Genomic DNA, 14,247 nt, shown 5'->3' with positions numbered 1-14,247 from the left:
AAGATGACATTAACACCCCCATCTACAGATTCAATCATTTCATGATTTCAGAACCACCTTCCATTCGCAACAAACTGTGGACAAATCTTAGTTTCTTTTCCTGTGTAATATGGCCAATCCTTCCTTCCTAGTTATCACCAATGCTGAACATCCCTTCACTGGAGGCCATAACTTCACCTGCCCAGATCTAAGCATGGAATTCCCTCCTAAAACTTCTTCACTTGTCTATCTCTCTTCCTCCAAGACACCACCTCTATGACCATATCAGATAATAATGCCTTAATATCTTTCTACATGAGTTGGTGTTAAAACTTGACATGAAGGCACTTCTGATCTTTTACCTAGAATAAAGGCTCCACTGAAATACAATTTATTACAAAGTTCAGAGATATGATCGCAGAATTATTACAACGGTAACCACCGGCTATACAGCCTGGTGGCAGCATCAATACTACATACTTTTCTGGGAATGTTCAGCATAGCAGAAACCTTCTGTAAACAAACTCTCATGAAGTAGCACAAACCTTTGTTTTAAAGGCAGTAAATAAAATATTTCACTAGGTGGTGCTTAGAGCTACAAAACAACCAGATTTTTTTTTGCAGCTACAGATTGAACTATTTCTCCTTGAAAAGCAATGGAGTACAGCTAATCTGGTCCATAAAACATTTTGTATCCTGACGAGTACACAGCTCCTATATATTAAAATCTTTATTTGGCAGATTGTTATTGCCTGTCCAAGAAGCTTGAGAAATTTTTGCTCCTGGCTTCATATAGACGTTCAATTGGAAGATGAGTTGGGAATTTTTTTTTAAATTTTAAAACATGAAAGGAAATTTAAGTGCGTCAGTCACATGAACAATACTACAATTCACTCATTGAATGCAATAATAGAAATTTACTGCTCTTAAGGAGGCCATTCAGCCTTCATGTTTTTGTTAGCTAAAAGGATAGCGTTGAGGCAAATTCATTTTACAGCACATCAAAAGCTCATCCAGGCACTTCATAAATCTATCAAGAGTTCTTCCCCGCAACAATCTTTCAAGCAATGCATTCTACCACACTTCGGTTGAATAAATGTTTTTTTAATCTCTCTCTAATCCTTCAACTCATTTACAAGTAAATGCGCTTTTGTTATTGACTTCCCTACTATAGGAAACACTTTCTCTCTGTTCACCCAATTTATACCGCTCATAATTTTATAAATAAAATTAAATCCCCACACTCAGCATCCCTCACTGGTCTCACCAGTTACATCTCATGACTAAACATCTCCAGTATTAGAAAGGTCCTCGTACTTTATCCTTGCACCCTCTCTGTGATTAACACACTTTCCTATAATACAGTGACCGTAGTAGTTCTCTGCACTTGAGCAATGGCCCACTTCATGTTTTATATTGTTCTACTCTAATCATCCTGCCATTCTATTCTGCATCGTAGTCAGGTTGAATTGAGGCCTCTGTCAGTGAGGGTTGACCATGGACATTGTATGCTAGCTTCCCCAAGCATGAGCGGTACAATATGGAGAGCAAGCTATTGCCACACAGCAAGCTCTGCCTCTAGCAGAGAGGGCTAGCAATTAAAACGTTTGGCCACTGGGAATCCCAGTTTTGATGGATGGAGCAAAGGTGCTTGTCAAAGCAGTCCTGCAATTTACGTTGGGTCTCACAAGTGTAGAGGAGGCCACATCAGGAGCACCAGATACAACAGATGAGCCCAACAGACCCCTTAGGAGAAATGTTGATTCCCCTAGAGGGACTGTTTGGGGCCCTGATTGGAGGTGAGGGAGGAGGTAAATGGGCAGGTGTAGCATTTCTCACACTTGTAGGGATATGTGCAGGAAGGTGATTAGTGAGGGGGAAGAATAAAACTGGTCTCACAAGTGATGGCACAAACCATGCATAAATAAATTAAATTAAAATGAATGAAAGCACAGATGATTTAATCACACACCATTTATCTTTGATTCTGTACGTATCTCTCCTTTATTCCAGCACGAATTGCAGGTCAGCCCCTCACCACCAGTACAAAGAAACAATAAAGCATTATCATTCTCTAATTAAACTATATGCCCTGGTCTCATTCTCTCATAGATAGTTCTTTTATCCTATCCAGTTGTCCTGCCACTCCCTATGCAACTTAAAATGTATTTTATCTTTTTATCCCAATTCTGTCAAAGGGTTTCTGCCCTGAGGCATTAACTTTGTTTCTCTTTCTACAGGTAATACCTGACCTGGTCAGTGTTAACAACATTTTATGTTTTTATTTCAGATTTCCAGCATCTGGCTTCCAATTATCCCAAGTTCTTCCCTCAGAAAACTTTTCAGAATTTTTTTAGATTCAGGAAGAAACTGTTATGTCACCAGACAATCCTACACTAAAATATTTCTAAAGTTTACATATATTTATAGTTCGTTGATTGAGATACAGCATGGAGTATGCCTTTCAAGCTCATTGAGACACACCACCCAGCAAATCCCGATTCAACCCTCGCCTAATCATGAGACAATTTACAATGACCAATAAATCTACCAACCAGTACGCTTTTGGACTGTGGGAGAAAACCAGAGTAAGCCCATGCTGTCATGGGGAGAGCATACAAACTCCTTACAGACAGTGGTAGGAACATATTTCACAGAAACACTAGGTTCCTTTAAATAAATCATTCTAAATAGTAGCAATCTCTGGCAATAATCATACCTTTCATGCAATATAAAAATATACTTCTCTTTGTTTAATCTGAAACTTTTTCTTGGAGAAATATGCTTTGGAATAGTTTGGAAAAATAAAATAAACATTATTGCAGAATGGAAAAAAAAGATTCATGAAGTTGTATTAAGAGATCACATAGACATATTCGTCATTTGTCAAAGCTGCACATGCTTGGAAAATACAAATTCTGTTCAGAGTTCTTTCACATTCTGAATGGGCAGAGAACTGGCATTGCTTGGGGAAGATATATTATCCCATTGAAGATGGTGAATGTTGCAGAGTATGATGTGCTGGATACAGAGGCTCATGGGGTAATTGGTGAGGACAAGAGGAACTCAATCCCTGTTAAGACAATGGAAAGAAAGGATGGAGGAGATGTGGGTGAGGGCAGTATCAGTAATGGTGATAGATATACCAACTGTTAGTGATGAACAAAAAGACCAACACATAAATGGACAGCACTGAAGAGAGACTCAAGTAAGAGTTGAGGGAAAAGGTGTCAAGCCAGACAGATTAGGGTCTGCTAGTTTTTTTTCTATTTCAATAGCAAAAGGCCAATAGTGGAACACATTTAGCACACAATCAGCTTTGGTATGAGTGAGTGAAAGGAAAAACATTCCTTCATGAAGGTATATACTATTTTATAATGACAGCAACGTTATGTATACAGTAATGTTGGACATAGAAATATATCATTTGCTCCTAAAAGGGCAACATCGCAGAACAGGACTATGTAAAATTGACTTTTAAATAGACTAATACAATATCTTAATATAATTTTCATGAGGGATTTTTCTGAAAAATTGGTAAAATGGTTTGTTCCTCACAACTTCAGATTCAATTTATTGTCATTTAGAAACCACAAATGTAATGCAGTTTAAAAATGAGACAACATTCCCCCAGAATGATATCACAAAAGAATATGACAAAACAGACTACACCAGAAAATCCACATAACGTTTAGCAATCCCCAATCCAGAGTCCGGAGAGGCTGCTGTGTATTAATATCGCACTACCATCTAGCGCGTTCCCCGGAAAGGAGCTCCAAATCCACCAGACAAACAAGACCAAAAACTAAAGCTACAAGACCTGCACAAAACCACATAGTTACAACAGTGCAAACAATAACATAATTGATTAAAAAAAAACAGACTATGGGCACAGTAAAAATAGTCTAAGATGTTAAAGGACTGTAAGTTCAAAAGAAATCACCACAGTTTCCACAAGTCCTCAGGGTCCCGACAGACTCGCCATCCCACGCCGGCGGCAGAAGGGAATACTCCCGCTATGAACTTCCAAGGCACTGCCCGACTCAGCCTCGCAGACGCAGCACACAATGGAAGCTCCATCGAAACCAGCCTCGCAGATGCAGCACACACCGAAAGCAACCTGAGTCTGTCGAACTTCCGAGCTGACGACGACCATCCCCTCCGGCACAGCTTCTCCGAGCACCATCCTCTGCTGAGCGTATTAAGATGGCCCTGCCAATGGCCATCGGCAAGGCGACCCTGAGGACTGGGTGCCTGTTCTTCCCAGCAGAGTCTCGGACCTCACAGCAGCAGCAGCAATGAAGGAGGTCTTCCTGGAATTTCCAGATGTTTCTCCGTGCTTCCACGTCCGTTTTCAATCGATTATGATTGCGCACGGCACCCCACTTCACAAATAACAGATAATCAGTTCCGGAGCGGCCACTGCAAGCTGCGTCGCTCCGCCATCTTGGATCACTTGTAGAGTGAAGCACCTTCAACAATGTAACTGTTGTCATAGTATTGGCATGTGCATTACTCATGGATAACCCCATGAACTGAGATGAGTAGATAGCAATATTATGGCCAAGAATTGTAGCGATCATCTGGAATCCTGCTACAGTGATAGACTGAAGGTGCCAAAGAGGTTGCTAAGCAAAAATCAGAGCTTCATTCACCATTCAAATCTCACTTAAACCTCATGCAACAATGCATTACAATACTGAATAGTATTAGGAGTTGGCCACATGGCCTCCAGGTGAAACCGGACTACAATTGAGTGAGATCATATCCAATCCCCCACTTCCAATCCACTTCCTTGCATGATTCTCATATACCCCAATTTCCTTGGTTCCTCTTTGTGTTTAGCAGACCTTAAAATGAGCATCCTTCATAGACATCTGAAATTCTAATCAGCTCACTAAAGCCAAAAATTAAGTTGGTGAAGAGTATAACATTGCACCTTGTGGAAGAGCAGAGATTTACTAAACACAATTCTGGCTGTTAACTACGCAGTTGTTTTCCCAGGTAATAGTGGGAAATTTGAAGCATTTGTCATCACTGTACTTGCATGTTCTGGGCCAATCACATCACAAAGAATACTTGATATGGATTTAATAAATCAATCTAAATAGTAAAAATTTAGACTTAAAATAGTAAAAATTTCTGGCAATAATCATACCTTTCATACTATAAAAATATATTTATTTTTCTTTGCTTAATCTGAAAAATTTATTGGTGCAATATGCTTTGGAATAGTTTGAAAACTAAAATTAACATTGCAGAAAAAAGATTCATGAAGTTGTATTAAAGAGATCATTTGTCAATGTCGCACACGCTTGAAAAATGCAAATTCTGCTAAATATCCTTACACATTTTGAATGGGCAGAGAATTGGCATTGGCTGGGGATAGAATATCATCCAGAACACTGGAAGCGATTTCTCTTCTACTTCAAACTGTATCATGGAGTCTTGACTATACATTTGATGCACATTATAAGCAAATGAAAATCTGGTTGAATCTCTCTTCCCAAACTGTTTCACTTGAATCTTATCTGCCCTCTGAGAGCACTGTAAGAGTTCAACTGCCATTCACAATTCCAAATACAAAAAAATGGCCATTTCTATAGAGATCAGCTTAGACAGTGATTTTTATGCATCTTTATGCTTGCACCATGCCAATGCTTCACATAATATCATTGCAGTCAGGCACAGAAGGAATTAGCTATATGTCAGTGCAGTGTGTGTTATGACCTGCAACTATACCAGTCTAACAATGAGAAGAAAAAAGTGAGTCTTCAAATGAGCTAGCTTTAAACTGAAGTATGGTGAAATACTGTGATTTTAAAATCCTCAGCTTTGTTTCATCAAACTCCCAATGGGCTCATCAGTTCCATTGCTATGTACCTCCTCCAGGCCTATAATCCTTTGAGATTTCTGCCCTCCTCCATTTCTGGCCGTTTCCACATCTGTGTTTTTCATGGCTGCATCACAAGCAGCGTCATCTTTAGAAGCTTTGGCCCTAAGCCCTGGAATTCCCTCTTTAACCCTCTTTACCTTGTTATCACTTTCCCTCCCTTAAGATGATTGTAAAATTTATTGCACCAAGCCATCGATCAACGCATCCTAATATCTTAGCATGTGGCTCAATGTCAAAAGGTTTTTACTGGTGTTCCCATGAAGGACATTTGGAACATTTTACAACTTAAGAGATGCCATATAAATTCAAATTGTTGCTGTTAAATAACGATCGAGGGTCTCTGGCTTAGGATAGGAATATCAATGTACACTTGGGAAAAGACAGCCAGCATTAGTTTTCTCTGCAGGGCAACACCAACACTGCCAACTCCAAATAAATGTCAGTAGCCCACTGTGTATTACCCGGCTGAAAAATGCACAGGAAATTAATAATCGATCATAAATAAACATTCAATGAGAGATTTTGCAAAGTGTGTAAGTTATGGGAGTTATTTGCATACCAGTCTCAATGTCCCAGACATAAACTGCTCCATCTTTGCATCCAACTATCAGGAGGTCTTCTGCTGGGCGCCATTTTATTAGGCTCACAGGGGAGAGATGCTTCCTTGCATGCATCAGGCAAGCTCGACACTGAAGGCTCAGCAATGCTACGGAGTTATCATTTGCTACACAGCAGATAGTCTGGCGCATCTCAGGCTGATGGAGGAAAATGGGTGGCATGTTTAGTTCTTCGCTAAAGGCAACTCAACAAACAATCTTACTTCACGTACACAAACCAAATGATTATATTGTGCATTACTTGGACAGAGAATAGTCAGTTAGTTAAGTTACCTCAACCACTGATGCACAAAAGATGGAGAGATTTAAATTCAATTATCTACATATACACTTATTTATTTATTTATTGATTGATTCGTTGATCAATCCAAACAGGCCCTTTTGCCACCCAGGAATCCCCTGATTTCATCCTAACTTAATCACAGGACAATTTACAATGACCAAGTAACCTACTAACCAGTACATCTTTGGATGGTGGGAGGAAACCGAAGCACTCAGGGGAAAGCCATGCAGTCATGGGAGAATGTGCAAACTCCTTAGAGACAGTGGCGGGAATTGGACCCAGGTCACTGGTACTGTAAAGCATCGTCTTATCCACTATGCTACTGTACAGCCCCATACACTACTGTGCTGCCCCAGACATATCTCTGGAATAAAGAGTAAGTATCTGTATCATGATGACTACAAAACAAATGGATTGCAATGAACGGTACTCTGGTTTACTAAAGTCCCTCGTGGAAGGAAAACTAAATAGGGTAATATAGTAGATTCCTAACTGTGCCAAAAATATCATTGCATGCCACTTAGGAGGCAATTTGCAATGGAAAATAAATGCTTGGCTCACCAGCAATGTCCATTTATTGAGGCAAACAAACTTGATCAAAAATAACACAGAGGAGAGAAGCTGGTTTCAGTTCTGATATATTGCTCTTTAATGAAGGAGATTCCCTGCAGGATAAGCACCTCCCCATTGGGCTACACTGCTCATCTTTGTTAAAGAGCATCACCGCCTAGGTTAGCCATGGTTCCAGGGATAGCCTTGAGTCATCTTCCAGTTCCTCGTGTTTCAGAGGCTGAATCTTCCTGCGAGTTGTGACAGTGAAGACTGTAACGTTCTCATCACCATAAGGGTGCCTGACCCCAGTCCTGGCCCGACAATGCACACATCCAGCACGGGCAGCTGGAGAACAATTAGTAGCGGGGAGCCTGCTGTTTCCCTTTTCCTCGGCCCAGATGAGGTGCTGCCAATTAGAGCTCCCCTACTGTGCCCTGACTGAAATGCCTGATAATAAAATTAATCTGTAATTGTCTCAGCTTGGGAAGGTTGTGAAGCTGAGGGGTGAGGGGTGGCAGAGGATTAAAAGAAGGGGAAGAGTGGGGTGATTAGGAAGTGGTCATGGGCTTTGTGTGGATAAAGGTGAACCTGTGCAGAATCCAACTGGGACACTGCTCTTGTTACACTAGGCACCATGCCAGCAAATGTATTGATGTGCTCTTCTATGAGTATATCCAGCTAGGAAATGATTATAAACACCCCATTACTGCATGCATTACATCCATTTAGAACCTATTAAAATGTTAAATACAATAATGAAAATGTTTAGTACATAACATCTTTATATCAACATCAATATCATGATTTTTTTCATCACTAAATCAATGGTTTGTTATTGCCCCAATATGTCATAATGCAGCTAAGGACTCAATGGGAGAACATTCATTTGCATACATCTGATCATTACTTACACTGCACTCCTCTGGACACACGGATAGGTTCAGAACTGGGCCTGCGTGCAGCACAAATTTGTGCAGAGCCTCTCCTTTGAACATGTTCCACAAGATCACGCACGACTCCTCGTCCCCCGAGGCTAACCAGCTGGCGTCAAAGGTTGCGGATTTACTGTGCGGGTGGAGGAGGGAGGTAACCCGGCCACAGTGTCCGACCAGAATCCTGTGGGGCAACCAGGCTGAGGGAACAAACATTCTTCAGCAGGAGTCATGGAGATACGGTCATACAGGACGAGACGAGCCCTTTGGCCCGCCGAGTCAATGCAGAACATCAAATGCCCATTTACACTAATAATACACTGATCCAGCTGTATTTCTCTACACATTCCCATCAATTCACCCCAGAGTCTACCATTTACCTCTTTTTTTTTAAATCATAGTCTCTTTGAGGGCTTTGCTACAGCTTGCATTGTTGGTGGGGGAGGGCTGATGCTCTTGCTGAGGCAGGTTGGGGTAGGGGGAGAGGGGAGGGCTGATGCTCTTGCTGAGGCAGGTTGGGGTAGGGGGAGAGGGGAGGGCTGATGCTCTTGCTGAGGCAGGTTGGGGTAGGGGAGAGGGGAGGGCTGATGCTCTTGCTGAGGCAGGTTGGGGTAGGGGGAGAGGGGAGGGCTGATGCTCTTGCTGAGGCAGGTTGGGGTAGGGGGAGAGGGGAGGGTTGATGCTCTTGCTGAGGCAGGTTGGGGTAGGGGAGAGGGGAGGGTTGATGCTCTTGCTGAGGCAGGTTGGGGTAGGGGGAGAGGGGAGGACTGATGCTCTTGCTGAGGCAAGTTGGGGTAGGGGGAGAGGGGAGGGTTGATGCATTGCTGCTGCTTGTGCATGGGAGAGGGAGGGGGCTTTGGGGGGTTCTAATGTTTTTCCCTCATTCATTCTTCATGGGTTTTCTTCTGTTTTGTGCATGTCGGTGAAGAGTAAGAATTTCAGGTTGTCTACTGTATACATTCTCTGACATTAAATGGAAAGACTAAACCATTGAACTTACCTACACAAAAGAGAGCAATTTAAAAAGAGAGCAGTTTAACCTACAAGCCCACACGCCATTTGGATGTGGAAACAAACTGCAGCAGCTGAGGGAATCCAGAGGGGAAAAATTACAGACTCCACACAGACAGTACCAGAGACTGGATTGAACTTAGGTTAATAGAGCTATCGGGAGGCGGCTCCACCAGCTTTGCCACTGTGCCATCCTGGAATGATATAACTGAATGTATTGGGTCTGAAACCCAGGCCCCTGCTTTGCAGTTAAAGATCAAAAATACCCAAACTACAAGGAGCAAAGAAGACATTTTCTTCCAAGTTTAAATTTAAATTCCAATAATACCCTGGGTTTGCTAGTAAATACAGGCAGTTCTTTACACAGGAATCTAAATGGGGTCCAGCTGTGGTTCTGCTGAGATTGCAGAACCCTTTCACTGTGGAATGAACGGTTGGAGCTGGTCTGAGGATCCATGATCCCGGTGTTTTCAACAGCAACTGCAAGACTGCAGGGAAGGAAGCAAAGATGGAAAATTATGTAACAAGAAATCTATGTGAGGAACTCAGTGGGCCGAGCAGCATCTGTGGAAGGAAATGAATTGACATTTTGGATTGCATCAGGATGGAAAATGGAGAGATGGTCAACATAAGGAAGAGAAAGGGACTGGTGAGACAGGAGATGGAGATGATTGGTATACCAAGGAGGTGTGTAAAATGACAGACAGGTGGTGGCAGGTAGGGGAGGGGTGTAAGGGTGGAGTTGGCAGGGGTATGAGTGATGGAAGGAGACAAAGTGAGAAAAAATATATTGAGAGGCAGACAGAGCAAGGTAGGGGTAGCACTTGGAATGTGTGAAGTTTAGAGACATCTTCCAGAAGGAGATAAGCAGGAACACAAAGTAGAAACATTTCTGGACTCTGATAAGTAAAAGAGCTGAGAATGGGAACCATTAGGGGTGAAGTGAATGGCATATGGAACCGGAACAAGAACCAGAACAGGATGTAGTTGGGGGAGTGGGGGGTGTCAGTGAACTGTGTGTCTAGTGGGTAGGTGGAACCAGGAGGGGAGGGAGATGAAGATGAGTGATGGGGTCCTGGGGGTGGATTTGAGGCAAAGGGGACAGAAATGTGACAATTGGAGGAAAATTGGAAGGTGAGACAGACAGAGACAGAGCCACAAACACGAGAAAATCTGCAGATGCTGGAAATCCAAGCAACACACACAAAAAGGTGGAAGAACTCGGCAGGCCAGGTAGAATCTATGGAAAAGAGTAAATGTTTGACGTTTCAGCTCGAGATTCTTCAGCAAGACAGAGACAGAGAGAGCAAGAGTGAGAGAGTGCGAGAGTGAGAAACAGTGTGAGAGAGAGAGTGAGAAAGTGTGAAAGAGAGATCATGTGTGTGAGAGAGAGTGAAGAGAGAGATGGTGGGGGTTGGAAGGGTGGCATAAATTCTGAAAACTCAATGTTCATACCATTGGGATGTTGACTACCTGACAGAAAATGAAGTATTGTTCCTCAAGTTTGCATGCAGCTTCAACGTGACAGTATAGAAAGCCAAAGGATGGGGAATGGGAAGGAGAACAAAAATGGTCATTGCAGACCTAGAATGGGTGCATGGCGAAACAATCACCAGAGTAGAGGAACCAACGTCGGAAGCATCAAGTGTAGCAGACAAGGATGGAGGAGATGCTTGCGAACCATTGCCTCACCCAGAACAGCTGTTTAGGCTCCTGGATAGTGGTGAGGGAAGAGGTGCAGGGACAAGAGCTGCACCTGCTGTGACTGCAGGGGCAAGTGCCAGGGGTCAAAGAGAGGTAGGTGGGGAGTAACAGGCACACCAGGGAGTCACGGAGGGGAATTGGTCCTGCAGAAGGTCTAAAGGGATATTGAGGAGAAGATGTAGTTGTTGTTGGCTTGTTGAAAGCTCAAATTCAAGTTCAAGTTTAATTATCATTCAACCATACGTCAATACCCATGAATAAAAAGCTCATGATCCAAATGAAACAGTGTTCCTCCATGGTCAAGGTGCGAAACACCATAACAACAGCGTAAGGCACTTACAGCACATATAAGGTAGCAAGTCACACAAAAAATATATAATACTGTGCAAAAGTCTTTGGCATATATAAAGTACAATAGCCAGCATATATATTTTATATAAAAAAGCTAGGGTGCCTAAGACTAATGCACAATACTGTATTTGCCAGCATGGAGTAGGGAGCGAGTTTGTAAACCTTGTGGGAGCAAAGGATGTTGGGAATGGTGAGGGTGGAGTGCCTCGCGAGGGGTGTGGAACGAATAGTGGGAGAAGGTGTGTCAGGGGTGGGGGGGGGGGGGTAGTGTGGGTGCAGGCACACCCAGCCCTGAGACAAGGTCATTTGACATCAAGCAACTGGATTATTGATCATTACAGAATGTCTCTTTGGTGCTTCCCAGTCCCTCCCCTCCCCTCCCCTTTTCCCAGCCATGATTCCCCTCTCCCTGCCTCCTTTCCACTCTTAGTCCACAATAGAAACCCATATCAGAACCTGGTTTATCGTCACTCTCATATGTCATGAAATTTGTTCTGTGCATGGAGAGCATAAGCATGGGAAACAGAGAAGATGCAAATGTCAGCTTCATCAACCACAGCAGAATGGAAGCTATGTTCTGGAAAAAGGAGGGCATTTGAAATATCCCAGTATGGAATGCCACATCTTGAGAGCAAAGGAAAGTTTATTTTAGACTAATATGCTTTTTTATTTCTATTAAGACCATAACGCCATAAGATATAGGAGCAGAATTAGGCTATTTGGCCCATCGGATCTGCTCCGCCATTTCATTATGGCTGATCCAATTTTCCTCTCAGCCCCAATCTCCTGCTTTCTCCCTGTATCTCTCATGCCCTGACCAGTCAAGAATCAGTTAACACAAAATACACTGCAGATGATGGGGTCACAGCAACATGTACAACCAGCTGGAGGAACACAGCAGGTCAGGCAGCATCCGTGGAAATGAGCAGTCAACATTTTGAGTGGAGACCCTGATGAAGGGTCTCCGCTTGAAATGTTGACTGCTCGTTTCCACGGATGCTGCCCGACCTACTGAGTTCCTCCAGCTTGTTGTAAGAATCAGTTAACCTCTGCCTTAAATATACATGAAGACTTGGTCTCCACAACTGCCTGTGGCAAAGAATTCCACAGATTTACCACTCTCCAGCTAAAATCTTCCTCCTCACCTCCATTCTAAAAGGATGCCCCTCTATTCTGAGGCTGTGTCCTCTGGTCTTAGGTTCTCTCACCATAGGAAACATCCTCTCCACATCCATTCTATTAAGGCCTTTCATCATTCGATGGGTTTCAATAAGGTTACCCCTCATTCCTCTGAATTCCAGAGCCATCAAGCCATTAATCCTGGAATCATTTTCATGAATCTCCTTTGAACCCTCTCCAGTTTCAGTACATCCTTTCTAAGATAAGGGGCCCAAACTGTCTCACAATACTCCAAATCAGGCCTTGCTAGTGCTTTATGAAGTTTCAACATTACATCCTTGCTTTTATATTCTAGTCCTCTTGAAATGAATGCTAACATTGCATTTGCCTTCCACACCACAAACTCAACCTGCAATTTAACCTTCCAAGGACTTCCAAGTCTTTTTGCACGTCAGTTTTTTGTATTTTCTCTCCACTTTAAAAATAGTCATCTCTTTCATTTCTTCAGCCAAAGTGCAGGACCTGATCTGTCTGTCCCTCTGTAGCCTCTCTACTTCCTCAAAACTACCTGCCTTTCCTCATATCTTCATATCATCTGCAAACTTTTCAACAAAGCCATCAATTCCACCATCCAAATCACTGACATATAATGTAAAAAGAATTGGTCCCAACACAGACCTCTGTGGAAAACCACTAGTCACCAGCAGCCAGCCAGAAAAGGCTCCCTTTATTCATACTCTTTGCCTCCTGCCAATCAGCCACTGCTTTATCAATGCTAGAATCTTTCCTCAAATACCATGGGCTTATAGCTTGCTAAACAGCCTTGTGTGTGCCACCTTGTCAAAGGCCTTCTGAAAATCCAATTTTAAGAATTTATATGTTTTAAGAGATTTTAAAAACTTGCTTCAACTGAATAGCTTCTAATTTTGTATGTTCAAGATATTCAGAGAAATTTTTAAAAATCTTTTGGATTTGATAGTCAGCAAAGCTGGGAATGGGATTTTGTCAGTCATCAAAACCTTTGTGGGAATTTCAGGGACAGGACTTCTTCATTGAAGATTGCTGCTACAAGAGCTAAATAGCTCAGGACTTGGATGAATCAGGCCACCTCTGTATCAAGACCAGAAAAATAGGAGTGTAGGGTAACCATAGATGGTCATGACAGGGAGCAGAGCCATTTCCTTAATGTGATTAATGATGACAATTGCCAACAGTAGATCAATGGGTTTGAGTTGACCATATAGAGTTGCAGTCAGCTGGCCATGCCAGAAAGATTGTCCTAAAACATTCACAATTCTTTAGAATTTTTGAACTGCAGTGAAGGACTATGGTTTGCCAGCTACAAATAGCATCAAAGTATCCATTTTATAACTCCCTCTGGCAACAAACTTGTGCACCCTGCAAACATAAATCCTTTTATTCTTGACAACATGAAGAAAATTCATTTAACAGGTCCCATGGTACGGACAAGGATAAAAGAATCACTGTTAACTTTGCTGAATTAGGTTAACACCTCATAGCCCCAAATGGGATTTTCTTGGAATATAGCACTACTGATAAGCCTGGCAGTTTTTGCCCCTTTCTAATTGCTCTTCAGAAGGTGATGATAAACCTTTTTGAATCGATGCAACTGATGTGATTCACTGGACAGTTTAAAGGTTCTTATTCTAACTCAACAGGAAAGTGATATATTCCCAATGATCCGGGTAAGGGCAAACTAGAAGCCATGGCTTACTGCAGAGATCTGTGCCAGGATGAGAGATTGTGATGCTGCCATTAGGTTGGAGGGTGTGACAGCTCTCA

At 42.4% G+C, this 14,247-nt stretch overlaps 1 protein-coding gene across 14 annotated transcripts in view; it reads right to left on the bottom strand.

Moving 5' to 3' along the window:
* Window positions 1–14,247, bottom strand: part of LOC140718865 (WD repeat-containing protein 72-like) — a 339,559-nt gene that overhangs the window by 245,395 nt on the left and 79,917 nt on the right. For all 14 annotated transcript variants that reach the window (XR_012096820.1, XM_073033117.1, XM_073033123.1 and 11 more), the window contains 2 exons: window positions 8,239–8,459; window positions 6,435–6,630 (listed from right to left, as the gene is read on the bottom strand). Coding sequence is in view for 13 of the 14 variants with exons in the window: in XM_073033117.1 (XP_072889218.1) it covers window positions 6,435–6,630; window positions 8,239–8,459 (417 nt within the window). In the remaining variant the exon portion in view is untranslated. The remainder of the gene's footprint in view (window positions 1–6,434; window positions 6,631–8,238; window positions 8,460–14,247) is intronic.

This window comes from Hemitrygon akajei, chromosome 30, assembly GCF_048418815.1.
Source record: "Hemitrygon akajei chromosome 30, sHemAka1.3, whole genome shotgun sequence".
Classification (NCBI taxonomy): domain Eukaryota; kingdom Metazoa; phylum Chordata; class Chondrichthyes; order Myliobatiformes; family Dasyatidae; genus Hemitrygon; species Hemitrygon akajei.
The sequence above is the reverse complement of the archived record's forward strand: the minus strand, read 5'-3'. Positions and strand labels throughout refer to the sequence as shown.